This window comes from Vanacampus margaritifer, chromosome 1 (genome assembly GCF_051991255.1).
Source record: "Vanacampus margaritifer isolate UIUO_Vmar chromosome 1, RoL_Vmar_1.0, whole genome shotgun sequence".
Classification (NCBI taxonomy): Eukaryota; Metazoa; Chordata; class Actinopteri; order Syngnathiformes; family Syngnathidae; genus Vanacampus; species Vanacampus margaritifer.
In genome coordinates this window covers 60602583-60628366 of record NC_135432.1, presented here as the reverse complement: position 1 = coordinate 60628366, position 25784 = coordinate 60602583, and the positions used below count along the sequence as shown (strand labels likewise).

Below are 25784 nucleotides of genomic sequence, written 5' to 3'. Positions count from 1 at the left end.
TCTATTTGTCCACCACATGAACATGTACGGTCATAATCAGAAAATGTGAATATATTATAGAAAGAACTTAATGTAAAAATCCCAGAAATATTTAGAAATACTAAATTTATTAAAGCCCCAGTGTATTCACACAAGCATTTATGTGTAGCCATAAGTATAGTTAACAAACTGCATACGAATAAAACCTGACGTTTTTGTTGTTGTTGTTTAATTGGGTCTTACGTCACATTTACAACACATTTAATTGCAGAATGAGTCCAATGAGAGGGCTATAAAGGTGCCTGGCAAGCTACATTCTAAATAACATTAACTGCGTGTGTAAAACACAGACTAATAAATCACAATAATGAGTTCATGGATGGATGCACCATTTTGCTGTTGAGTCACATAACGGATAGCCCTTCAATTTAAAGCAGAGTAACAACTGGGCTACTGTTTTAACCGCTTTATTCCGCTTAATAAGTGATTGTGTGTGTCAGTAGCCTCCGTGTTTCCTGTCCAGGGGCGGCATGAAGCCCGTCTTCAGGCCAGCCGGCTGTGACTCGTGGTTGGCCTGTTTGGACACACCAAAAAGCATCAATGAAACCAAATGAGGACATTCAGGTAATGCGACCAAAGGCACATGTGGCAAAAGTACTGTACTCATATGTTTAGAAGTACAAACGTGCGAGACAGCACCCCCTTTATTTGCCGAAGAACTCACTTATTTACTGCTTTTGTTTTCAGGCATGAAGTGTCTACTAATTTGCAAAGCACAGTCTTGAAATATCCGTAAATACAGAAGGAAAAAAATACATGTTTACTGTCACATGCAATACCCGTTGTGACAACTTGGCACTATGGAAAAAAATAATCTAGACACAAAATAGTTTTCCTCTTTCGTAACTTAAATAGTGCTCATATGAAGAAGAAAAAAAGTTAGCTGTTGCTTTCAAGCTAGCATCAGCTCAACATGTTCCCGTAGCTTTGCTAATGTAAAACTACTTTTTTTTTTTTTTTTAAACGCTTTATTTGGCTAAAAATTTAAATGTAAACATTAGCAAATCAATTTTGAGGAGTAGAAATTTAACTACAGTAATATGTATTCTAAAGTACAGACACCGGAAAAATCTATAGTAACAAAAGTTTTTTTTTTTTTTACTTTGTTACAACAAGCTAGCATTGGCTCAACGTTTCCATAGCTTTGCTAGCATGAAAATGCTAAATTAGCTAAAAATTTAATTGTACAAATTACCAAGCCCATTTTGACAGTCAACATAGATATTTATTCAAGTGTAAAGTACAGATACCTGAAATCTACTCAGGTAAAATAAAGTATTTTCACTTAGTTACTTGCTACCACTGGACAAGGTAATAAATGCGATTTACCTTGGCCAAGCGTGATTGGCACTTCTTAGCGGCGATGGCCGGCAGAATGCCCCGGTGGCTGAGGGTGAAGCCGGGCAGCGTGGAGCCCGGGAAGGAGCGCTGCGGCCCCGGGGCAGCCATCTTGAGTTTGGGCAGCTCGTAATGACTGGCATTGCGTCGGCTGAGTGGTTCGGCTGCATGCTTCGTGTTGTGCTGGAGATGGGTACAAGTGAAATCTAGCACTCAATATTATTGCTAACAACGTCATTTAATATAGTTTTATGTATTAAACAAACGGTTTGTCCATTCTTTTAATTCATCAGGCAATTGTGCTGTTCCTTTTTGGAATGTGCGCCTTGACTACCCACCAGGGGGCAGTATACATACAGACATAAAAGCCACGTACATTATGTTTGATGAAGAAACACAGATGACCGCCTCAAACTAGGCTGAAATAATATACGGTGACAAAGTGTTTAAACGGTTAATAATTACTTGTATGTACTTACAGTAATTAAAGGGGTGGGTCTGGTGTGTCTGCCTCTCATTTGTTTGCTAAGTCGAGAGGGTCGCCACAAGAGGTTGGAAGTGATGTGAGGTGCTTTTTTTTCCACGCCTTCAAACAGCCCACATACTCCAGGAATATGTTCGCATTTTTTCTCTGCCAACCTAACGGGAAACAAAAAACATTTTGTTGGTACACATTCAATTGTTCTGTTTAATGCACTCACATCTTTTAGATCAAAACAAATTTTCTAATTCAAATACTTTTTCGGTTACGCCCATAATATATGTACATTTAATGAAATCGTAAATATTTGAAAGTGTACGAAATATTTTAGATTAAATTTTATTTTATGTGGGGGGAAAAAAGCAAAAAATTATACATTAAATATATACTCAAATTTTTATTATTATTATTATTTTATTTACAAATAGATACATCTCTACTCATGGTAAATGTATCAATAGCGGTATCTAAAAAATATTGTAATATTAATTATATAACAATTTTGTGACAAAAATACATTCATAAGCAGGATATCAATGAAAATGTATGAACAAATTAAATGTCATATTTGGACATTATCCATTTTATATTTTAGACACAAAAGCGATAAAGTGTAAATTTGCCGGTTAGTGTATGTATAATCTACATACACTAACAAATAATCATAGAGCATGAAATGAGAACAATTTCAAGTAGCGTTCACACATCCTGTCGTGAAAAGTGCCTCGTACACTTTGTCATGATTACGCTGCGCCGTGATGGCTGCGCGCTTACCGTAGCTCCCTAAAGTAGGCGTGCCTCAAGGCCGTGGCGGCCGTGATGCGTTCGTCGGCGTCGTAAGCCAGCATCTGGTAGAGCAGAGACACCGCGGGAGCGGCGCAGTTGGGCAGCAGACGCGAGATCCCGCTGCCCTTCTTAACGGGGAAATTAAAGTGCATGGCCCGAGACCTGGATGGAATGTGACAGCGTGATGATACCTTCCCGTTCCATCTCCTACTTCAACAAATCACCTGTTAAGTTCAACGAAAAAAATTTCATTGCGTCATTGTGTCAACCTACTGCTTGAATTTGCGCAGAACGCATTGCTCGGGAGTGCCCAGCACGTCGTGGATCTTGCCGATCTGGTCCAGCTCGTTGGCGCCGGGGAAGAGAGGATTCAAGCTGAAACACGGGTACCTCATGAGCTGATTGACAGGTTCACCCGTACGTCCTCGCTAGAACATGCAATGACCTTAGAAATGGAGTGTGAATGCTAAAAAAAAGTCCCGAAAGTGTCTCACTTTCAAACTCAGTTCTGTAGGCCGCAAAGAATTAGTATGTCTTTCTTTCTTGGGATTTTTTTTTTTTTTTTTAGCAACACAACATTTCAACAAAAGCATTAAAGAAAGATAGAGTCACTTACCTCATAATCTCAAAGAAGACGCAGCCGGCGCTCCAGATGTCCATCTTCAAGCTATAGTAGCCGTCGGTCAGGAGACACTCGGGGGCCCGGTACCAGCGCGTGGAGATGTATTCTGTGTGCGGCGGCTTGGAGTTCACGCTCCTGCACGAGCCGAAATCGCCCAGCTTAAGAACGTTTTGCTAGAAAAATAGTGTAATAAGGTTTTTATGGACACAGATATACCATTTAGCTATATGAATGTTTATTATTGTGGTTTTCAGTGGAAATTGTGCATGATCTCACTTTGACAAGAATGTTTTCTGGCTTCACATCTCTGTGGAAGATCCCGCAGCTGTAAAGAGTACAGTTAGAAACAATTTCAAGAATTTGATGCTAATGGTGCTAACGCTAATAACCCCAGAAAATCATTTTAGTACAAAGTTTAACATATGTATTAAATAGGTGGTGTCAAAATTAGTGCGTTAATTTAAAGTTCCTTTAATGCCACTTTTTAAAAAAGAAAAAAATTATTTAATTTTTTTTTATGCGCGATTAATGACCACCTCTTACTTGGAAAGCCTGTACTGGGGAAATTCCAGTCACAGCGCAGCAGACACGTCCACATCAAAATTTAGCAGTAATAAATTGAATAATAATGCATATATTTGTGGAGACTGGTGTCAAGTTGTATTTTACAATTTTAAAAATTTGCAGAATTTCACCAGTTACCTCATGTTGAAGATTAGGTAGCTTTTAACTCATTCACTACCATTGACGGCTACAGACGTCAAAAATTCATTTTAACTATTTTTATTAGTAAAACATTTTTTTCCACTTTTGTTAACAAGAGTTTGAAAACCTAGATTTTTTTTTTATTGTATTAGAACAGATATAAAAATTGGGATTAATCGTGAGTTAATTATTGAAGTCATGCGATTAATTACAATTTATGATTTTTTTTTGTTTAAATAATATTTTCTTAAAAAAAAAAAGATTATTAATTTTTTTTGTAAATTAGGGGCATCAGGCAATTAAAATGTGTAATCGTAATTAATCACGACTTCACTAGTTAACTCATGATTAATCACAAATTTTACATCTGTTCTAAATGTACAAAAAATATGTTTTTTCTAGGTTTTCATACTCTTTAACAAAAATGGAAAAAAATGTTAAATAGCAATAGTTCAAATGAATTGTTGACGTCTATAGCCGTCAATGGCAGCAAATGAGTTAATATGAAAGGAAAAATGCATTGAGCTGTCACCGTCTCACAGATGTAATTATGCCATCTAGTGGCAGAAAAATGAATGACCTCAAGAAAAATCAATATCACACTTGTGTTTTACAATACAGTACATCGTTTTAATTTTAACTCAATTTTATGAATTATTATGAAATTACTGTATGACTAAAAGATGCAGCCATATTTCTATTGGTTTAACATTTTGTCCCAATTTTATGTTAACGAATATGAAAACCTAGAAAAAAACACTTAATTGTACATTTTATTGCACATTTAGAACAGATATAACATTTGTGATTAATCTGGCTGAAGTCATGCGATTAATTACAATTAAAATAACATTTATTGTCTGACACCCCTAGTATTAGACTACCTGTCAATATATAGGGTAGATAAAAATGATTAAAAAATAATGGCCTTTTTCGGTCTCATTAACATCCACTGAAATGTGTTGCATATAAAAGTTAAATAAAAATGAAAAATGTTTAAAAACAAACAGTTCTGAAAGATGAAATGGAAATCTATTCAAATTAAGTTAAATACAAATGCACTTAGGGAATTCTTTTGCGAACCACAAGAGGGCGCCCGTGTACCTGCACTTTGTGAATCGCTCCACTGACATATTGTAGTTACCTGTGCATGTGGTCGAGCGACTTGCACAGCTGGTACATGTAGTGTTTGACCGTATGATCAGGCGTTGGCGTTTGTCTCTCTGCGGGGCGACAAATTATCATTCAGACAAAAACTTGAAAAAGTCATTTTCTTATTTCTTTGGCCACGTCACCCCCACCTTTAATAAACTCATACATGTTCATCTCCATCAGCTCACAGATCAAAGACACGGTGCCCGTTTCCTTGTCACTGAAATGATGGAACAGGAAAATAAGAATACTGCAATTAAGACAGCTACAGTGGAAATGTCCAAAATGCCACACAATTTATTCAGTGACGACCCAAATGTAGCGAATCTCAAGTTAAATTAAATTAAATTACGGATAAAGTGAGCGGGTGACCAATCAGAAGAGGTTAGAAAGGACTCACAAAATGAGTTCATGCAGGTGGATGATATTTGCATGTGGGCTGAGCCTCCTCATCGCCTGAACTTCCCGCAGGTTGTTGGCCTGTTCCACACTGCGCCAGATAGGACACAAGATTGACTTCCAAATGTTCCGAATATGTCGTTAATATTTGCATGATGTCACGTTGGATGCTCAAGAAGATTCTGTCCCGCTCACCTGTTAATAGTCTGCTTCATCGTCTTGCACGCGTACATCTTGCCATCCTTCAGACTCTGAGTTTTCACCACCACGGAGAATGAACCCTCACCAATCTTTTTGATTATTTTGTAGCCTAGAACAAACAACATAGGAGTGTTTTTAGCGTCCGTGCACAGAAACGAGGAAGATTCTAACCTGCTCATTAGATAGTAGTACAGCAATAAACTCTTCATGGACAATTAGGCACAGAGGGTTAGGGAATTGAGATTTTGGGGAGGGACGAAAAGTGCATTGCTTTGTTCTACCTTTCTGCCTAACCTGAAACATTAATTGAAAATATGTACTGGAATAATAAAATAAGAGAAAAGCAGGCAGCCAACATAAGAAGTGAGACAGTTTGGTCTAAAGACACACTTATCTTTATGTACAGCTCTTGACTTTGGTTTATAAAGTGCTCTATAGATAGAGTTCAGGTGAGAATAAATAGCAACAACTAAAAATATGTACAGTAATACTAAAACAAATATATTTTTCTCACAAGTCTCATTATCAGTCTTTAAATTTGTGATTATTATTAATAAAAGCTTGAGCAGTAAATTAAAATACCAAAAAAGTGATCACGCCCTAAAATTCTGTCTTTACATAATATTATCATTAATAGTAATTGTAAATACTAAATCGTAAATTAGACAGTACTGCAGAATTAGAAACCACTCTCAGTGAAATACAGTGCACAGCAGTTGGACAATAAACAAATAAATACATGTTAAAAGAACACTTCTAACATGTAGCATATAAATGGTAACAAAGCATTATTAATACAGTTTAGTGTTTCTCTTTTCCGGGTCAATTAGCATTTTTGTTCGAAACTTACATTGAATCGAGCTTCATGCAAACGACACACACGCACACGGGCGATTTGTATAGCTAAAAAAAAATGTACTTACGACGCATTTCTTTGCCTCGTTCATGTTTGGAACGGGCATTTGAATGACTGTAACGCGTTATAAATATAACCTTTATTGTAATTAGCATAAAAAGGGCGTCTTCAGGTGGTGTTAGCCTAGCCGCACTTGCCTCGGCTGCTAGCTTGACCGTCGCCCTGGCAACGGAGCACGCCTTCACCCTCCCCTCTTGACCCAGCCAGCAACTGGCTGGAAAGTCTTCCACCTCGCAGGGAAAACACGACGGTTTTTAAGCGTATGGTTTAAAAAATGTGTGGAATTGTTGGCATCATAACCAAAAGGCCCTGTTATTGTTATTATTTGACAGCAAATGGTTCTTTCTTACCCTTTTTCCAGAGGTGGGCGGTGACCGCTAGCTCTCCTCCCTTGTCCCCGGGCTCCTGGCTCCGGTTGCTCCAGTCGCTGTTCGCCGCCGTCTTGCACGCATTCCGAAGGTTTGCCCTGTTTTTAACGCCAATTAGCCAGTTAGAGTAGTGCATCATGAGTGCACTTGGAATTTCGAGAGATCTAGCATGAGCGTGATAGATTAAGAATGTGAAAAAAAATTGTTCCAATTGAACCGAAATCACGTGAAAGAGGTGCGCCAGTGAATAGTCGCCGTCACTATCGTTCTACTCATTCGTGTAAAGCCATTTCTGCTCAACGTGGCCGTCGGCTTCCGTAGTAACGTAGAAAGATTTGCGCATAAACCAATTTGGAGACCCAATTTGCGCAGGCTCACTAAAAGTCGTTGGCTGTGTTGGCCGTGAATCATTCACTCGTTCACAGATCCTTAATCCAAGGATGGACAATTAAAATGATGGAGAGGACAATTTTTTTTTATCGGTGATAGTTGGGGGCACATAGGGCCACGCACTACCTCAGCTGTATGACAAAAATGAAATATTAAGTATGGACAAAATACGTGTAAACTACGTGCTCTTAATACATTTTATTTTCACAATATATTTCTCAATGCGTAAAAGATATATATACCTATATAAAACATTCTATCACTGCCCTTGATTTCAATGGTAGACAAGACAGTTCAAATGTCTTCTAGGTACAGCTGTGCGCATGCGTACAATGCTGCCTTCATGTGGTATCGAAATTATGGTAAATACCATATGTCGAGTAGAAAATTGCACGTGAACGCCCCCTCATGTCGTATTTTCTACTGGACAACTCGGAATTTATTTTGATATTCGAGTTGAGAGAACTTTTCAAGTTTCAACATGGCGGAGAGCGCCGAAGGATTTGTGAATGGCAGGAAATATTAACACTTATAAGGGCGTTAACGTCGGCTAGCACAGCAGGTTGTTTTAGAATGTACACAATTACGTAGCATACACTATTTTTGCTATAACAATAAAATCACATGAACAGAACTCGGTCGTAATTAGGAGTTTCCGAGTGGTAAGTTCCATCTTTCCCATAGCACGTGAAGGCAGAGTAAGTCATTGTGAGTGTGACAACTACTGCACATGCGCACTGTCCACAGCGTGCTTCGACATTTGTGGCACAAGCCAGACTTAACACTTACGCGGTTTTCCCCTTTTGTAAGATTTTCTAAATCATCATGAAAACAAGGTTCACCACGGCAGACATCAGGGCTGCTATCGCCGAGATAAATGCCAAGTATGTGACGTTCTCTAAAGCCTCATCCAGGGTGTGCTAGCCAAAATGCTAACGTGTTTACATTGGTTAATTTAACTTTTTATGCTTTTATTTTTTATTTTTTTACAGCTACATTGGAATGAGAGTGAACAACGTTTACGATATAGACAACAAGACGTACCTCATCCGGCTACAAAAGTAAGAAGCGCCTTCTAAATGCATTCATCGCTAGAGCCGTGTTGGTACAAAGTTTGCTACTGAATTTTAACCTCTACAGCATTATTGTGACGTCAACAAAGACTGGGAAGCTATGACGTCACTGATGACCTAAATCATTTTTTCTTTGCAAACATACTAATGCTACTGTACTGTTGTACTGCGCTGGTACATACTGACACGTGTGCATAATATTTTGACTCTGAATTAACCTGCCCCAGGATCAATTTGTTTTTAGTTGAGAAAACATGCAGCGAATTAAGTTACATTTTTGTCTAATCATTTAAATAAAAAAATAAAATAATTTAAAGTATGTATTTAATATAATATCTAATGTATGCAGTACTACCTTGACATACAAATGTCCCAACTTTACGTAAGCCACCATTCAAGTCAAGTGAAAGAAACAGAAAGAAAAAAAGAGCCGCTAAATTACTGTATTGTAATGTGGGAACAGGTGTATCTGATGCAAAATGTCACTGATGTAACTTGTTTTGAAAAGGCCTGACAGCAAAGCCGTTCTCCTGCTTGAATCTGGTATTCGGATACACTCCACAGACTTCGAATGGCCCAAGAATATGATGCCGTCGGGCTTTGCTATGAAAGTAAGACCCTCTTTTAATCAAATGTTAGTTTAAATAACGTTATTGTTGTTATATAAACGTCACACTGTTTGTAGTGTCGTAAGCACTTGAAGACGCGGCGGCTGACGCAAGTGAAGCAGCTTGGCATCGACAGGATCGTTGACCTCCAGTTTGGCTCCGAAGAGGCCGCGTACCACCTCATTGTAGAACTCTACGACCGGGTGAGAACACGCTGATGAGTCAATATCACCATTATTTTATTTTGAGATGCTGGATATAAACATTTGCATCCAATCTGTAGGGTAACATCGTTCTCACAGACCACGAGTACACCATCCTCAACCTGCTGCGCTTTCGCACCGCCGAGGCCGAAGACGTCAAGATCGCCGTGAGGGAACGATACCCCGTGGAGAGCGCGAGACCCCCAGAACCCCTCATCACCTTACCACGGTAACTTGTTCTTTATCTACTGTATTTCCCTGTGGATTACTTTGGGATTTTTTTTATTGATCCAACTCCCCTTTACTGTATTTTTCTAATCTATTGAAGTTTATTTCGTTCAACGTAGACTCACTGAAATCATCAGCAAAGCACAGAATGGAGAGCAAGTGAAAAGAGTGCTGAACCCTCACCTTAGTAAGTAAATAACTTTATCTTAAACATCTAAATGTAATCATATTGCTAAAGTTTATTTTCTAAACTTCCACAGCATATGGAGCCACTCTCTTAGAACACTGTTTCATAGAAGCCGGACTGTCGGGCTCAGTGAAAGTCGACAGTCAAGTAGATGCTTCCCAAGGTAGTAGCAATCTTATATTTATGCCCAGACCGGATTTAATGCGATTTTTTTTTTTTTTTTTTTTTTTGTATTTCGGTTTCAGTTGCACCTAAAATCCTGGAAGCCTTGCAAATGGCCGAGATGTACATGGAAAAAACGGAGAACTTTAGCGGCAAAGTATGACAAGTTTAATCTAGTATTTTTTTTTTTTTGTCTGATATTTTGAGGTATCAGAATATGAGCTTTGTTTTATTGAAGGGCTTCATCATTCAAAAGAGTGAAAAGAAAGCAAGTTTAACGCCTGGGAAAGCTAGCGAAGAGCTACTCACGTAAGTCACGTTGCAGGATGCTAACTGGAGTATTTTGTTGTTGATATTTTCATAAATGACATGATAAATGATCACGTCATATATGAATGACTATCATTGATAATCCTCTGTTAGCCGCAGAAGGCAATCATCTTCAAGAAAGTAAATAAAGCCTGACAAAACAAAGTTAAATTGTTAAGACATATAATGATGATCGTAATAAGATTAATATGAGTATGGTAAGCTACATTGACGTGCGCAATAAAATATTGTTAATTAAATATTTTATCAGTGAAAAAAATAATCAAAATTATTAATTATAAATACAATAAATATTTATGTATACTGTATTTAAAAAATATATATTTTAGATATCTTATTTGCATATTATTTTATTTATTATATATTATTGTTGTATTATTATGATTATCATGATTAAGTAATGTATTTTCATATTATAAAAATAGTTATGCATTTATGTATTTTTTTAAATGTGTATTTAAAAAAATATATACACAATGTAATTATTACTTTTAATGCATGTATAGTTAAAAAATACTCCCTCAATTGGCATGGCATAGAATAATTACATATTTGACTAGAAAATTGATACAAACAAACATGCATTATTACTTATTGAAATTATTAATGCAAAATCCATTGTCATGCCAGGTACGACGAATTCCACCCGTTCCTCTTTGCCCAGCATTTAAAAAGTCCCTACTTGGAGTTTGAGTCCTTCAACAAGGTAAATCCAGACACTTACCACATCTCTCCTCTTCTGTTGTTTTCTACTGTTCGCACGTCCCCTCACGATGTTGTCTTGCCAGGCGGTGGATGAGTTCTTCTCCAAGATGGAGAGCCAGAAGATCGACATGAAGGCTTTGCAGCAGGAGAAGCAGGCCCTGAAGAAGCTGGAGAACGTCAAGAGGGACCACGAGCAGAGGCTGGAGGCTTTGCATCAAGTTCAGGTGAAGAACTGCGTTTCAGAATGGCTGATGTGGCCAAGTCATACTCACACAAAATGTTTTATGTTTTTTTAACTCATTCACTGCCATTGACGGCTATAGACGTCAAAAATTAATTTGAACTATTTCTATTAATGTTAACAAGAGTATGAAAATCTTGAAAAAAATGTATTGTACATTTAGAAAAGATAGAAAATTTGTGATTAATCGTGAGTTAACTATTGAAGTCATGCGATTAATTACAATTAAAAAAAAAATCACCGATGCCCCTAGTTTTTAATAATCTTTAAAAAAAAAAAAAAGATTATTAAAAAATGTCTAGGTTTTCATACTCTTGTTAATGAAAGTGGCGAAAAAATGTTAAACTAATAGAAATAGATAAAATGAATTTTTGACGTTTATAGACGTCAATGGCAGTGAATGAGTTAACTAGTCAGATGTTTGATAATCCTTAGCTTGCAATATCCACTGGGCTGTCAATTTATCCATACATATATATGTATTTTTTTTTACCTTTTCTTATGGAATTAGTTGGGCATGAAAGATGCATCACTTAATTTCAGAAGTGAGGCAGTAAACGGTGGAAAATGTTGCTGCATGTTTAGAATGGGTGCAATTAGCACCATCTAGTGGACAGATATTAAAATGCTATTTTAAGTTGATGTTTTTTGCTGCTAGCAAAAAATACATTCTCAACTCAACCTTATACAAAGAGCTCATATATATCCCACAGAGTAAGAGCTCCCTTCACATTTGGCATAGTGGAGGTCCAAAGTTTTATACCCTCTCGTTTGGTTGACATTTCTGTCGCGCTCTCGTGTGGCTCACGTGACAGGAAGTGGACCGAGTGAAAGGCGAGCTGGTGGAGATGAACCTGGCCGTGGTGGAGCGAGCCCTGCAGGTGATCCGCAGCGCGCTGGCCAACCAGGTGGACTGGACCGAGATCGGCGCGCTGGTCAAGGAGGCGCAGGCCGCCGGCGACCCCGTGGCGTGCGCCATCAAGGACCTCAAGCTGCAGACCAACCACATCACCATGCTTTTAAAGTGAGACGCTTAACAAAATGTCTCCTTGTGCGCTTTTATTTAAAAAAAATTCCATTCTTGTAGTAATCCTTACATCACTGAAGAGGAACGGGAGGTGGAGGAGGAAGAAACCTCGAAGGAGGCCATACAGGAGAAGGGCAAGAAAAACAAAAATAAAGACAAAGGCCAGAACAAGAAGCTGCAGAGGAACAAGCCCATGCTGGTGGACGTGGATCTCAGCCTGTCGGCCTACGCCAACGCTAAAAAGTACGGAAGCCTTTTGCTAAGCCACGCCTCAAAAATGTTGACCAATCACAGTACAGTTTCAATTGTTTCATTTTAGGATATGTTTGTGACTTAAAAAAAAAGAAAATTAAAAATCCTTAATTTAATCATTTAATTTAATTCCTTAACTCATTCACTCCCAGCCATTTTCACTGAAGCAATCCCCTTCACTCCCGGCTGTTTTACTAGATTTTGGTAAATTTCGCAAGGCCCACAGAATATTGAGTTCTATTGCTATAAAAACATGAAACCTACCAAAAGAAAGATTAGAGTATCTTCTTTCATCAGGAAAACAATCTGCTTCCGTTTTGCAGCAATTAGCATTAGAATATAGCAAAGTTTCATCATTATTCACAAATCTATTCAGAACTGAGTAAATGAGCTATTTTTCCAACATGGCCCTGGTTGATCTCTTTTGCTCTGCTGCCACCTGCTGGCCGTTGGTGTAATAATTACCATTTCTTCAACCGTTCTTTGCAGTTGAAAGGCTGCATCAAAGCCTTTTGTATGCTTTGGCATAAAAAAAACGTCTTTGGGACACTTAAAACATTTTTAAAAAGAACATATTTATACGTTTTTGGGAGCAAATTAGTTATTCAAGTGGCAATGTAAAGTTTTTTTATTTTTAACAGAAATCGAGTGGCACAAAATGTTCCTAGGTTGCATTAAGGGTTTGACCCCAGTTGTTAAAGCCTACGTGTCTGTTTTAAGATACTATGACTGCAAGCGCAGTGCTGAAAAGAAGGAGCAGAAAACCATTCAAGCAGCAGATAAGGTAAGAACGGCCCAACCTGCCCGGTGTGGCGAGACCGTTGCAAAAGCTCTCCTAAACTTCCTTGAAGGCGATGAAATCGGCTGAGAAAAAAACGCAGAAAACCTTGAAGGAAGTCCAAACGGTGACCACCATTCAGAAGGCTCGCAAGGTCTACTGGTGGGTGTCCACGTCACAGAATTTGCCGCTGGCTTTATTTGTGTCCTCTTAAGTGGCGTGGTCCTTCTTTTTGCAGGTTTGAGAAGTTCTTGTGGTTCATCACGTCGGAGAACTACCTCGTCATCGCCGGGCGGGACCAGCAGCAGAACGAGATGATCGTTAAGCGCTACCTGCGGGCTGGTAAGGATGCTTTTCACTCAGCTTTAAAATCTCACAGTCATATAAACGATATTGCAAAAAAAATATTTTTTTGGTGTTGCCAGGTGACATCTACGTCCACGCTGACCTCCATGGCGCTACCAGCGGTGTCATCAAAAACCCCTCAGGTCAGCCCGCTCACGTTTGTTTCACTTATGACCGACAAATTCATCTCACCTGCCCCATCCTTCCTTTTAGGTAATCCCATCCCCCCTCGCACCTTGACGGAGGCAGGCACCATGTCGGTGTGCTACAGTGCCGCCTGGGACGCCAAAATAGTTACCAGCGCTTGGTGGGTGCACCATCATCAGGTGAGAGCGCAACATTTCAATTGTTTTATTTGTGTCGATAGTATTTGTTCCATTTGTTATTTTACGATCTAAAAAAAAAAAGGATAGGTAGCGATATTTCTGTTGGTGCTACAGCTTGGTGTGGGATTTTTTTTTAAAACACAAAATAATGAAACTAGGGCCTGACCAATTAATCAGCTGGGCCCTTCAAACATTGGACACATTTTTTTTTCTTCCCCCGAATACTTTTTTTTTTTTCTACAAACCCAAAATATTATTTAAAAAAAAATGCTATGTACAATTGCCACTCATTGAAATTATTATTTTTATTTTATTCATTAAAAAAAATGAGGGGGTGGGTTATGCATTTTTTTTTTTTGTTTATTAATTTTTTTCTGCCAAAAAATCAATATCGGCCTAAATTTTTTAAATATATTTTTTTAATTCAATATCAGTTGGGCCCGATAAATTACCTCACTATACCAATTAAAACCTTTACTTAAATTTTTTTTATTTTTTTTATAATAAATACTAATATCTCAAAACATATTTCCACAACATATCCTTTACAAAAATAGTTAAAAATTTTTTTAATAGTGGCATTATATTGACATATGATATATAATTACTATATATATATATAAAAACATGTATCATATTTATGACGTCAGGTGCTTCAATAGAAAATCTCAAAATGTCATCTTGAACTTGAGACAATGAACTTAATTATTGTTTACGAATGCTGCCGTCGATGTCTAGGTGTCCAAGACTGCGCCTACAGGAGAATACCTGACCACTGGCAGCTTCATGATCAGAGGTAGGACAACTTTCAGAACGCTTGTTTTACTCAACAAAGTAGATGAATGAAGGATTGCCATTTTTTTTCTCATCAGGAAAGAAAAACTATTTGCCGCCTTCCTACTTGATTATGGGCTTCGGCTTCCTCTTTAAGGTGAACCATCCAATAAAGCTACTGCTGAGGATTTCAAAATCGTTATCCTGATTTCTAATTATTTACATTTTGCCTCGCTCAGGTAGACGAGCAGAGCGTGTTGCGCCACAGAGGCGAGCGCAAGGTGAAGACGGTGGAGGAGGACGTGGAGGAAATGGCGTCCAGGACGGCCGAGATGTTAGAGGAAGGGGAGGAGCTCGTTGGTAAGCGCTGACGCTTCTCTACCGTTAAGAATTAGAACCTGACGCCGAGCGCCTCCGTAGGCGAGGATAGCGGCGCCGAGGATGCAGCCGAGGATACGAAGGAGGAGCTTCAGGCTGCGGAGGACGATGGAAAAGATGCAGTGCAGATGGCGGACTCAGGTGGAACGCCGTCGGAAGAGGAGAGCGAAGAGGAAGGCGACGGGAAGGAGAGTAAACAGGAAGCCGGCGAGGGATTGAGCTATCCTGACACCACCATCACCCTCACTCACCTGCAGCCCAACAGGTACCAACACGCCAACGACATCTTACCTTTTAGCTGCAGCACGATAAGTCACAAAAAGTTATTTTTCTTCCTCCAGGAGCTCTCAGAACGTCACCTTCAAGAAAGAAGACGCCTCTCAGGTTTACATCTTTGGATGCATTTTTCCAGAATGATGGAATAAATGAATGAATTTTTATTCCTCACGCATATACAGTGTATATATATATATTTAAAAAAAAGCAAAGAAAAAATATATATATGCTCAAAGATATTAAAAATAATACAAATCATAAAAATATAACTGAAAAAAATTACATCGTGCGTTAAACAAAGAATGTCTCTCCAGGCTGACGTCGACGCGCAAGTGAGGAAGCACATGACGGCTAAGCAGAGACGGTGAGTCAAAGGAATGGCCATAAGCTTTTGCACTCAACCACAGCTTGTGAAGGAAAAATAGGTGCAGTGTGAGATATTGGGGGGAAAAAATCACAGTCACACAACTGAAAAGCCTGAAATAATAAAACAGTGCGGCATTGGGCGGTCACAATCTAATTTCAAGTAATTCACCCCCCCAAATATATATATTTTTTTGTTAATCGACTAAGGCTGAATGTGAATTCAATTGAAATAACCACTCATTATTTATTGTCTTCTGTACATATGTACTATTAAACAGCAACAAAATTACCTTATGCTAAGCGGTTAGCAATCGCGATTAGCATTAGCACGCTAACGATTACCAGTTAAGGTACGCAAACACTAACTACTATTTAGTTCACTCATATGTAATTAGAATCTACATGGAATGAATTAAATGGTTATAACTACTAATTATCTATCTTATGTGCATGAGCAATATACCCCCCAAAAAAAAATACTTTAGGCTAAGCGGTTAGCAATCGCGATTAGCATTAGCGCGCTAACTATTACCATTTAAGGTAAACAAACACTAACTACTATTTAGTTCACTCATATGTCATTATAATCTACATGGAATGAATTAAATGGATATAACTACTAATTATCAATTTTATGTGCATGAGCATTACACCCCCAAAAATTACTTTAGGCTAAGCGGTTAGCAATCGCGATTAGCATTAGCGCGCTAGCAATAACCATTTAAGGTAAACAAAAACTAACTATTATTTAGTTCACACTTACATCATTATAATCTACATTACACATGCAATAATGTATTAAGAGTCGCTTACAGATGATCGTCCAACAATAGGCCATGAGTAGTGCAATAACTTTTACAAAAAAATTATGTCAAGTGATTTAATCGCGTCATCCCCACTGTTGACATTATAGCTTGGATGACCCAGATTATCTGGATCTTCTGTGTAAAGCAGTTATGTTGTCTTGCTAGAGATGAGAAGAAGAAGCAGAAACAGGAAGTGAGCGAAGCAGAAATGAAGACTGAGGTTGCGCCCGCTGAACAGGAAGTGGACCGGGGATCCAAAAGCGGTAGCGGACCATCCCAGCTGCCACTGAAACGAGGCCAGAAGGTGAGATTTGGGTCAAAACAAGATAGAGGTTTTGCTCGCTTTCTATAATTAATCAATAATCATCTGCGTCCTGTTGCGTTGACAACAGAACAAGCTGAAGAAGATCAAGGAGAAGTACAAGGACCAGGACCAGGAGGACCGTGAGCTCATGATGCAGCTGCTTGGGGTACGACGCGCGAGCACGGTGACACGCACCACATCACCGTCATCTAAAGCTCTGTTGCTCTTCACAGTCGGCCGGCGCCAGCAAGGAAGAGAAGGACAAGGGCAAGAAAGGCAAAAAGGGGAGGGGCAAAGAGGAGGCGCCTAAGAAGCCCCCTCCCAAACCTCGTCAGGCGGTGGCCACCGTTAAGAAAGCGGAGCAGACGGCCGCTGAGGACCAGGAGGCGGCTTCTGCCGAGCAAGACGACAAGGTTTCTGTTCGTATTTATCTGGTTTCGCTCTTTCACTGCCATTGACGGATATAGACGTCAAAAATTCATTTCAACTATTTCTATTAGTTTAACATTTTTTTCCACTTTTGTTAACAAGAGTATACAAACGTATAATTTTTTTATTGTACATTTAGAACAGATATAAAATTTGTGATTAATCGTGCGTTAACTAGTGAAGTCATGCGATTAATTGCAATAAAAAAAAATTTTTTTATAACAATCTTTTTTTTTTTTAATTAATTTATATTTTAGTTAATAATTGACATTATCGATCTTAAATATTTCTTGTTAATATTTTACTTTTTTGACTACTTGTTTTCCTTTTTTTTAATAGTGTGTTGTCATTTTTCAGGACGACGACGTGGATCCAGACAACCCCGGAGTAGAGGTGACTTACAAACATTTCAAACCCTTGACAGTAGTCCTTTTCAAACCTTTTACGCCAAGTTAAATAGAACTGAAAATGTTCAGAAGGTGGGGACAAACCCCCTATTGCTCCCTTAAGTACCGCGTGATTGGTTGGAAGATGGCGTTATGAGATGCGATGGTTTTGAACTTCACCATTAAACCGCCCACTGAGCACCACTAGAGGGAGCAATCATTCTTTTACAGCAGTGGTTCTCAAATGGGCTTACGTGAGATTTTTTTAAAAATATATTTAATACATTTATGTAAATATTTCAGAACAGTAAGTTCATCAAATATTTTTTTTTTCAGTAGGCTAAAAAACTAGCATCTCCCCCATATCAGAATGGTTGGCGCCAACTTGTCTTATGCCACATAGAATCACCTGTCAAACTTGAAAACTTTATTTAAAATTGAGTTTATTTCTTTTTGTGAACAAAGCTTAATCTTAACTATGATCACCAAAAAAATAACTTTCTGTTGATAACATGTGTAAGTGTGCTATTTTTTCTTCATAAGAAAATTATTTATGTTTTTAGTTATCTCTTTTTATTTCTAAATAGTATATTTCCCACGGGGTACGTCACTGAAAAAAAAAGTTTTCGAACCACTGTCTTACAGAATGTTTGATGTTCAAACAGTGTGTGTGTGTGTGTTTGTGTGCGCCAGGAAGCAGAGAACCTTCTCACCTCACTGACGGGACAACCTCACCCCGAGGATGTGCTGATGTTTGCGGTGCCCGTGTGCGCCCCCTACAGCGCGCTCTCCAACTACAAGTGCGAACCGCCTTAAAAATAGTATGTAAGGGAAGGATCATGTTTTTAATTGTTGTTGTTTACACTTACAGGCACAAAGTTAAGCTGACGCCGGGCTCGCAAAAGAAAGGCAAAGGTAGCTTTTTTTGGGATGATGTGTTTAGTATGTGAACCACTACACTGCCTCTGTAAGGCAAAGTAAATTATGCAGTGAGTGAGAATTCATCTTATATCAGCCTGCATGAATGTATGAGGTGTGAATCACTATACTACATTTTAACTAATAAGCTATGTGAATCACTAATAAGCTATGTGAATCACTACACCACAAGTCCAAAGGTAGACTACCCTCTAGCATAAGTCAGTTATGTGAAACACTGCGCAGACTGCACTGTGGTTGATCAGTAGTTGGTGAAAGTGAATGGATCGTCAGCTATGTGAACCACTACACTGCTATTAGCCCAAATGATTGTTAGCGTTTTCTTGTTCCCACCAGCCGCCCGCACCGCACTTATGAGCTTCATGAAAGCCAAGGAGGCTACTGTGAGAGAAAAGGACTTGCTACGCAGCGTCAAGGTACCAAATTAAAAAAACAGTAATGCTGTTATATTGCCAGAATTGATTGATTGGACTTTTGTGCTGCAGGACGGTGACCTGTCCAGAAACATGCCTGGCAAAGTCAAAGTGTCCGCTCCTAACCTGCTGGCGGCCAAGAGGAAATAAGACGCTGCACACGCTACACAGTGGAAACATCATCTACTTTTCCTTCATGGACTTCATTTAATGAGCAAAAATCATTCTTTGAACAAGAGAGGAAAAAATGTGTATAATACAAAAGGACACTTTTCTGTTCGGTCGCCTTTTATATTCACTGTTATGGCATAATTAAAAAAAAATAATTAAATAAAATATGCTCAGTCGATTGAAAGATATTATTGTACAGCTAATAAAGGTTTTATGATGAACATGAATTCACTTTTGCTTTGGAATTTGCAATAGATAAAACCAAAACCTGTGTTTCACTTTGGTAACAAGATTTATTTATAACACATAAAAAACAAAAACATTTCACACAAAAATACAACAAATATTTTAGTAGAATTTCCTGTACAATAAAAAAAAAAAAAATCTCTTCAAAGTCCTTGAAGTTTGCTGCAGAGACAAGATAGCAGTAACGTTGATAGTTGCATGTTTTCTTTTAAAACAAATGTACAGAGCGGTTCTTACCTGTCCTCAATGGTTCTGTTGGATGGATAGTACACCTTAAAGGCAAAACCACTTCTTAGGAAGGAGCCCTGGTTACGAGATCAGCACAACTTTCATTAATAACATTAATAATTAATAGCATTTTACTTTAAACCTTTACATTATGTCAAACCTCAACGTTCCCAATTCACAAATATTTGTCAAAAATTCACTCATTTGTGTTTTTTGTGCTCTAAAAGCAACCCCCATATGCCACAAAATAGTTCAAAAACTGCAGCTAATAGGAAAGTAGTAATTGCCGTCATGGAAGTACGTTTATAGTATTAACATATTTTGGGATGATCCAAGTTTGTCTTGTGAGGAATTCCTGGACAAAAATGCATATGCCGATGATTTGACGAGCTTACATACCGGGTTGACGCAAAGGCAGTCGGAGTGCGTGACGGCGAAGGGGTCGTATTTGTCGGCAAAGACCACGACGTCGGGGACGGGGTACACTCGCAGGGCGTAGTCGTACGCCCAAAACACGGGAGTGACGTAAAGTGGCAGCGGGGCCAGATGAGCCTGGGACAGGATGGTCCGGACAAACTGACAACAACAGTGTCAACGGTGACAATGTGGGGCATAATTATTTTTTTTTTTGGGGGGGGGGGCACTCACATGGTTGGGAATGTCCAAGTTGCTGTTGGGCAAGCCCACGCAGTTTCTGCACATTTTGTTGACCAGGTCCTCGCGGATGACCATGATCTCCTGGCTGCAGTACTGGATCCTGAAAGGGAACATCATTTACCCAATCAAACCCACATACTCGTTTTGATAAAAGTGCTAGCTCAATGCTAACACATGATGCAAAATACCGTATAGGGGCTATTAAAACTAGCAGCCAATGTTGCGGTTATTATTTCAACAAAGCTGTAGAATAGATTTGAACATTCTGCTGAAGTCATTCAAGAAATGCTAAATTGAAGTTCAAAGCAAACATGGTGAAGCAGCATTTACTGTGATGCTGCACACAAATGGAAATATGTTATTTTTGTAACTGTGAAGCACATGGTGTATGAAATGAGCTACAAAAATAAAGCTGACCTTACCTTTACCATTTTTCACATTTACCTGCATGGGTTGGTGGTGAACACGGAGAAAGGCACCCTCTGTCGGAACTCCTCGGTGATGTGATCAGCCAGCGGAGGTCTGTGGAATTATACATAATGGTCCATTTTTTTGGGCTACTTTGTCGTTTTTCGGACTAAAAATGTAAGAGGGGTTACAAGAAGGCCCTCCTGGGTCCATGATGGAGTTCCATTCCTACAACGTGAAGTATCCAGAATTTGTATTCACTGCCATTGACAGCTATTGACGTCAAAAATTCACTTTAAAATATTTCTATTAGTTAAAAAATTTTTTTCTTTAAATATTTTTGTTAACAAGAGTATGAAAACCTTGAAATTATTTTGGTACATTTAGAACAAATATACAAATTATGAGTAAATATATATATAATTTTATTTTAAATAATTATTAAAAATTAGGGGCATCAGTCGATTAAAATTTGTCATTGTAATTAATCGCATGACTTCACTAGTTAACTCACAATTAATCGCAAATTTTATATCTGTTCTAAAATGTATAATGATTTTTTTCCCTAGGTTTTCATACACTTGTTAAAAGTGGAAAAAAAATGTTAAACTAATAGAAATAGTTAAAATGGATTTTTGACGTCTATAGCCGTCAATGGCAGTGAATGAGTTAAAAATGAGGTGCGTCAGGCTATTACAAATTTTAATGACTTCACGAGTTAACTCACAATTAATCGCAAATTTTATATCTGTCCTAATACAACAACAACAAAAAAAATCTAGGTTTTCATACTCTTGTTAACAAAAGTGAAAAAAAAAAGTTAAACTACCAGTAATAGAAATAGTTCAAATGAATTTTTGACGTCTATAGCCGTTAATAGCAGTGATTAATAAACTTTTTCTATGAGTAGACTAGTAAAGCTGTCATTTTGTAAAACATTATATGAAAAGTACAATCATACAGTAAAAATAAATAAATAAATAAATCCAATAATAATTCCACCATTTGTAATCTTGAAACCGTAACCCTGCATGTCCTTTGCAAAAACAGCACCGTTCGTGAATGGAGATTTTGGAATTATTACTAAATATGAGTATTATTACCGTGGCAGGACGGCGCCTGGCCCTGGATCTTCAGGACCGGGAACGAACACAAAACGACAACTGGAAGTTAATAGAAGAGGACAATTACAAATGTAATTAAAAATAAATAAATAAATGTAAATGTGTATACACTCTTACTTGTTGTGTATGCTGGGATGCGCGCATATGCTGTCGGCTAACACCTTTAGCGACTCTAAAAAGAGAATGAATGATAGCAACATGAAATGATGTCATTTCTCACTGAAAAGTTGAAGAAATTACCCTTGAGTGATTTGACGTGACTTTTTCCATACGGGGCGGAAGAGAAGTTGCCGCAAAAGATGAAACACGTGGGAGGCATTGCAGCATAGCCTGATGGGAAAAACAATGACGTTAATGTGATTTTGTTTGTTTTTGCTAGAATGTTGCTACAAAGAAAAATGGCGGGAAAGAAAAAAAAAAAAAAAAATCACACAATTTATTTGTGTGTTATTGCTGAGCATACCTGAGAACATCTGGTTGAGCTTCTCCATCACCTCCACGTTGTCCAGCCACACGTCGGACACCAGGACAAACATGGCGTCCCCGTTCTCCTCCTCCAGCTGCTTGAGCTTGGCCGACGCCTTCACCGACGTGGCCGACGGGCCGCCGAAAAAGTTGATGTTGCCGAAGTAGGCCCTGGCCCGGCGGGAGAGGGGGCGACCGCGCGGTTAGGACACGGGATGCTCTCGCAAACGACACGGGCGCGTGCCCGTCACTTTGAATTGATTTTCATAAAATAAAATAAAAATGTTTTAAGTAAAAATATCTTATGTTTATTATGTATTGGAGAAAAAATAAATACTTAAAAAAATAAAATAATCTTAAATTTTTTGGGGGGATAAACCTTCAATAAAAAAAATAATGATTTAAAAAATAAATATAAATAAAAATAAAATCTGCAAAAACATAAAACATTGATTATGCAACCCCATGTCAAACTTTCGAATGACAATGCAAAAAAAAAAAAAAAAAAAAAAAATCAGTTTTAAGAATACCGCGTGGCCGATGACGGTTCTATCGGCGGTGTGCCAAAACCATTGACGTGGAACACCGAGTCCTCGTACCAGCCTGAAAAACACAAGATCCAAATATTGAGCTAAATCTGTATTTACATAGACAAGACAATGACATGAGACGAGAGTGGCTCAAACCTTTCCAATAATAAATCATTAAAATGACAAATACTTCATTTCTGAACGTATTGGTATAACGTAGGCCAAATGCTTAAACATTTTTGTTTTTATTTTGTTGCAGTTGTTCAGCATAACATTGCAAATGATGTAGTTATCACAATAATAATAATAGTAATAAAAGTCATCTTACCCTCAGCCAGTACGAAACTGTATTCAGTGTAAAGTCCGTTATGAAACTTGTGCAAGCTAAATTAAGGCAAACATCAACTATATATATATATATATATATATATATATATATATATATATATATATATATATATATATATATATATATATATATATAATTTTTTTTTTTTAATCAATTAAAACACTAGAAATAAATAAAAGGATATTGCCTTGGACATATTGAGCTCTACTGTTCCAGTTGGATCTTCCAGATAGAATTTCCCCTTTAAAAAGACAACACAAAAGCACAAGATCAACAAATCCTCGCGATTCTGAAAGGAATTAAAAATAATAACATATATTTTTAAAAAGCACGTGGTCTGCCACCTCACCTCTTTTACTTGTGCGATCATGCCCAGTACGATCACGCCGCCCTGTTTGGCTGTGCTGCCAAGCAAAGCTTCAATGGTCTTCAGCTAGATAACAAAATAAAAGGGGGGGGGGAAAACAATTAAGTATGGGGAGAAATAAAACAAGCATTTATTCACATTGGAAACAAACATATTACTTGTCATTGACTTCCTCAAACAGTTTATGTTGTTCGATTTTTCTGATGCGCTGGCCCTTTAAATTACAAGCGCTTGAGGACTTGTAATGAGTCAAACCGCCAGCAGAGGGCAGCAGTGCGCCATTTTTGATTGTTTGCCAACTGTTTACATTACAGCGAGTGGATGGGACTTTATTATCATGGTGGCATTTTAGTCACACAATCTTAAGCATACATTGAAACAGGGAAACAATTTTATGTATGTTTTTCACAGACTTATGTGTTATGATAAATAAAATAATAAAAAATAATAATAAAAAATAATAATAATAAAGTGCAACAATTTTGGAAATATGACCAGGTTGTTACTATGAGCTGACGAGCTGTCCTGTCCAATACTGCCTATATTTCACTAAATAGATTATTAAGCATTCAAAACCATTCCTATATCTATTAATTATCGATTTGTGACAACAACAAAAAAAAGAATGACGATACCTGAAATTTGTTTTGATTGTGCACTACAGCAGCTCCTACGACCGGCGGGGTGAACAGGTCGTGCCGACGTGTGCGCTGTAAACAAATTACAGACAAAAATATAAGAACTGTCGCATGGAAGAACGTCAAGACGAGTGAAGAGATTAGAAAAGCAGACCTGCAGTAAGATTCCGTAGCGCTCACGAAAAAGTTCCGCCTTATCTCTGGCGATGCCGCACAGGCCCGGAGCTGGATGGTTGGTCATACTGATGCTGAGAACAACAACACAGCCTGGATCCATTAATAATATCATTTTGTGCTTTACAGGCTTATTTCAACGTCAACAATAGAGAGAAAAAATAGCGTTTACTTACGGGACAAATTTCTTACGCTCCGCATTGTAAATGTATCTTGGCACGTCGAAGGCTCCAATGATGTTGAAAATGTTACTCCTGGAAATGAGTCAAACATGTTAAATAACGGGAAAGGTCACCAGTTCAAAAGGCGGAAAAAAGGCCCGTTCCGGTGGTGGTCAGTGGTCTCGGAGATTCTTACATGGTTTCATCGCAGGATTGAGAGCAGTCCTGCACGGCAATTTCCACCACTGATTGCTCGATCATGCTCGAAGACACTGTTGGACGAGCGCACAAAAAAACGCAACAATTAGGGCTAGTAAATATGACATTAAATTAAATATCTATCAGATTTCAAAGGAGTTTTCGGGAGGGACAACACGATGGATAATGTGAAAATAAAGCATGTATGGTAACATGTTTTAAAAGCACACACAAAAACCTCACATGGTTGCTTCTCCACAGCATCCAGCACTCTTTCGATGATGTCATCCAGCTCAGTGGGACTGACGGACTCCAGGACCTCCACCAGGTACTTGGTGGCCTCACTTAGACAACATTAAAACAAGCCAGGAAACATGTCAATATTCAGCTTTGACTAAATGTGCAATTTACATCTGATTATTTATTCATTATTTAGTATTAATGTTATATGACATGGGCCCTTTTTGTCGTTTGGGATGACACACTATTTATGTAAAACAAAAAAGGCAAAACTGGTTATTTTGCCGTGACCGGCAACTCTCCTACTATCCTGATTTGTCTTATTTTTGTATCTTGTTTAAATGTCGCTGCCGTGTATTATTTTTTTTGGCACAAGAAAAGAGAGAAAGGCAAAATATTAAAAAAAACAGCCGCCAAACTAGTTTATTTAAAGGAAGCATTAGTGTTGAGAATTTTAAGATAAAATACTTCGGATTTTGTCGAGACCGTGAAATAAACCTGGTAATAAAACAACAAAAAACTGTAATTTTCAGCAATTTATTGACCATTAATTGAGGAAAGTGACCATTTAAAAAGAGCAAAATGACGTTTGGAAGCACGAACGTGCCTCTGATAATCTAATAATCGCTACGACAATTAATAGAAGTCGTACCACACCAGCTAAAATAAATAAATAAATAAACTAGAAAAGACTTAATTATACATACGGTCGGAGAATTAGTCCCCGCATTTTGAAGTCAGTACAAACTCTGGACTTAATTTTCCGAGCAGGCTCCATCTTTGTTGACTTCCCCGATCGGCCTACTCGTGCTTTGGCGCCAAATGTTTTACTTCCGCAAATTGTTGTCGTCACTTTCCGTGAAAGTCATACAAAATAAAGTGACTAGAGGACTGA

The 25784-nt window shown here is 38.1% G+C and overlaps 3 protein-coding genes across 6 annotated transcripts; 1 reads left to right on the top strand and 2 right to left on the bottom strand.

Annotated features, from left to right (window-relative positions):
• Positions 1 to 90: 90 nt before the first annotated feature.
• mok (MOK protein kinase) lies at positions 91 to 11179 on the bottom strand. Of its 4 annotated transcripts, none has more exons than XM_077559418.1 (13): positions 10913 to 11179; positions 6990 to 7105; positions 5718 to 5832; positions 5524 to 5613; positions 5273 to 5343; positions 5116 to 5194; positions 3543 to 3591; positions 3261 to 3439; positions 2918 to 3019; positions 2633 to 2851; positions 1857 to 2016; positions 1369 to 1560; positions 91 to 553 (listed from the first exon to the last, which is right to left on the bottom strand). In XM_077559418.1, the coding sequence occupies exons 1-13, from the start codon at positions 10915 to 10917 to the stop codon at positions 476 to 478; spliced, it is 1455 nt and encodes a 484-aa protein (XP_077415544.1). In that variant the 5' UTR covers positions 10918 to 11179; the 3' UTR covers positions 91 to 475. The 4 variants fall into 4 exon arrangements, with proteins under 4 accessions (XP_077415544.1, XP_077415535.1, XP_077415553.1 ...); XM_077559409.1 differs by lacking the exon at positions 10913 to 11179 and adding an exon at positions 8442 to 8530; XM_077559427.1 differs by lacking the exon at positions 10913 to 11179 and adding an exon at positions 8442 to 8530 and having other exon boundaries at positions 2633 to 2806.
• nemf (nuclear export mediator factor) lies at positions 8118 to 19331 on the top strand. Its single transcript, XM_077559379.1, has 32 exons — positions 8118 to 8281; positions 8390 to 8458; positions 8979 to 9081; positions 9156 to 9281; positions 9362 to 9510; positions 9629 to 9696; positions 9770 to 9859; positions 9942 to 10015; positions 10097 to 10167; positions 10819 to 10894; positions 10977 to 11117; positions 11950 to 12158; positions 12222 to 12404; positions 13134 to 13197; positions 13265 to 13353; positions 13430 to 13533; positions 13617 to 13679; positions 13750 to 13862; positions 14601 to 14658; positions 14735 to 14793; positions 14876 to 14996; positions 15057 to 15279; positions 15356 to 15398; positions 15605 to 15654; positions 16628 to 16766; positions 16855 to 16932; positions 17000 to 17179; positions 17553 to 17588; positions 18275 to 18381; positions 18453 to 18496; positions 18857 to 18936; positions 19006 to 19331. The coding sequence occupies exons 1-32, from the start codon at positions 8223 to 8225 to the stop codon at positions 19081 to 19083; spliced, it is 3147 nt and encodes a 1048-aa protein (XP_077415505.1). The 5' UTR covers positions 8118 to 8222; the 3' UTR covers positions 19084 to 19331.
• Positions 19332 to 19377: 46 nt separating this feature from the next.
• On the bottom strand, positions 19378 to 25724 carry pole2 (polymerase (DNA directed), epsilon 2). The gene is made up of 19 exons (XM_077559401.1): positions 25597 to 25724; positions 24893 to 24993; positions 24648 to 24723; positions 24467 to 24544; positions 24271 to 24364; positions 24114 to 24188; positions 23461 to 23544; positions 23296 to 23352; positions 23091 to 23139; positions 22763 to 22835; positions 22231 to 22403; positions 22008 to 22097; positions 21885 to 21939; positions 21747 to 21806; positions 20680 to 20757; positions 20227 to 20335; positions 19978 to 20154; positions 19588 to 19655; positions 19378 to 19512 (listed from the first exon to the last, which is right to left on the bottom strand). Exons 1-19 carry the CDS (start codon positions 25665 to 25667, stop codon positions 19494 to 19496), a joined length of 1587 nt encoding a protein of 528 aa, XP_077415527.1. The 5' UTR covers positions 25668 to 25724; the 3' UTR covers positions 19378 to 19493.
• Between the last annotated feature and the right edge of the window lie 60 nt (positions 25725 to 25784).

Excerpts from the sequence above, each read along its gene's own strand:
- nemf (XM_077559379.1), top strand. The coding sequence starts at position 8,223 with ATGAAAACAAGGTTCACCACGGCAGACATCAGGGCTGCTATCGCCGAG. Across the intron at positions 9,860-9,941 it reads TCAAGTAGATGCTTCCCAAG|TTGCACCTAAAATCCTGGAA; the intron begins GTAGTAGCAATC and ends TTTCGGTTTCAG. Across the intron at positions 18,497-18,856 it reads CTCGCAAAAGAAAGGCAAAG|CCGCCCGCACCGCACTTATG; the intron begins GTAGCTTTTTTT and ends TGTTCCCACCAG.
- mok (XM_077559409.1), bottom strand. The coding sequence starts at position 8,482 with ATGCATTTAGAAGGCGCTTCTTACTTTTGTAGCCGGATGAG. Across the intron at positions 2,017-2,632 it reads GCCTACTTTAGGGAGCTACG|GTTGGCAGAGAAAAAATGCG; the intron begins GTAAGCGCGCAG and ends GTTTCCCGTTAG. Across the intron at positions 1,561-1,856 it reads GACCCACCCCTTTAATTACT|CACAACACGAAGCATGCAGC; the intron begins GTAAGTACATAC and ends ACCCATCTCCAG.
- pole2 (XM_077559401.1), bottom strand. The coding sequence starts at position 25,667 with ATGGAGCCTGCTCGGAAAATTAAGTCCAGAGTTTGTACTGACTTCAAA. Across the intron at positions 22,098-22,230 it reads GCTCAACCAGATGTTCTCAG|GCTATGCTGCAATGCCTCCC; the intron begins GTATGCTCAGCA and ends TTTTCCCATCAG. Across the intron at positions 20,336-20,679 it reads TTCACCACCAACCCATGCAG|GATCCAGTACTGCAGCCAGG; the intron begins GTAAATGTGAAA and ends GTTCCCTTTCAG.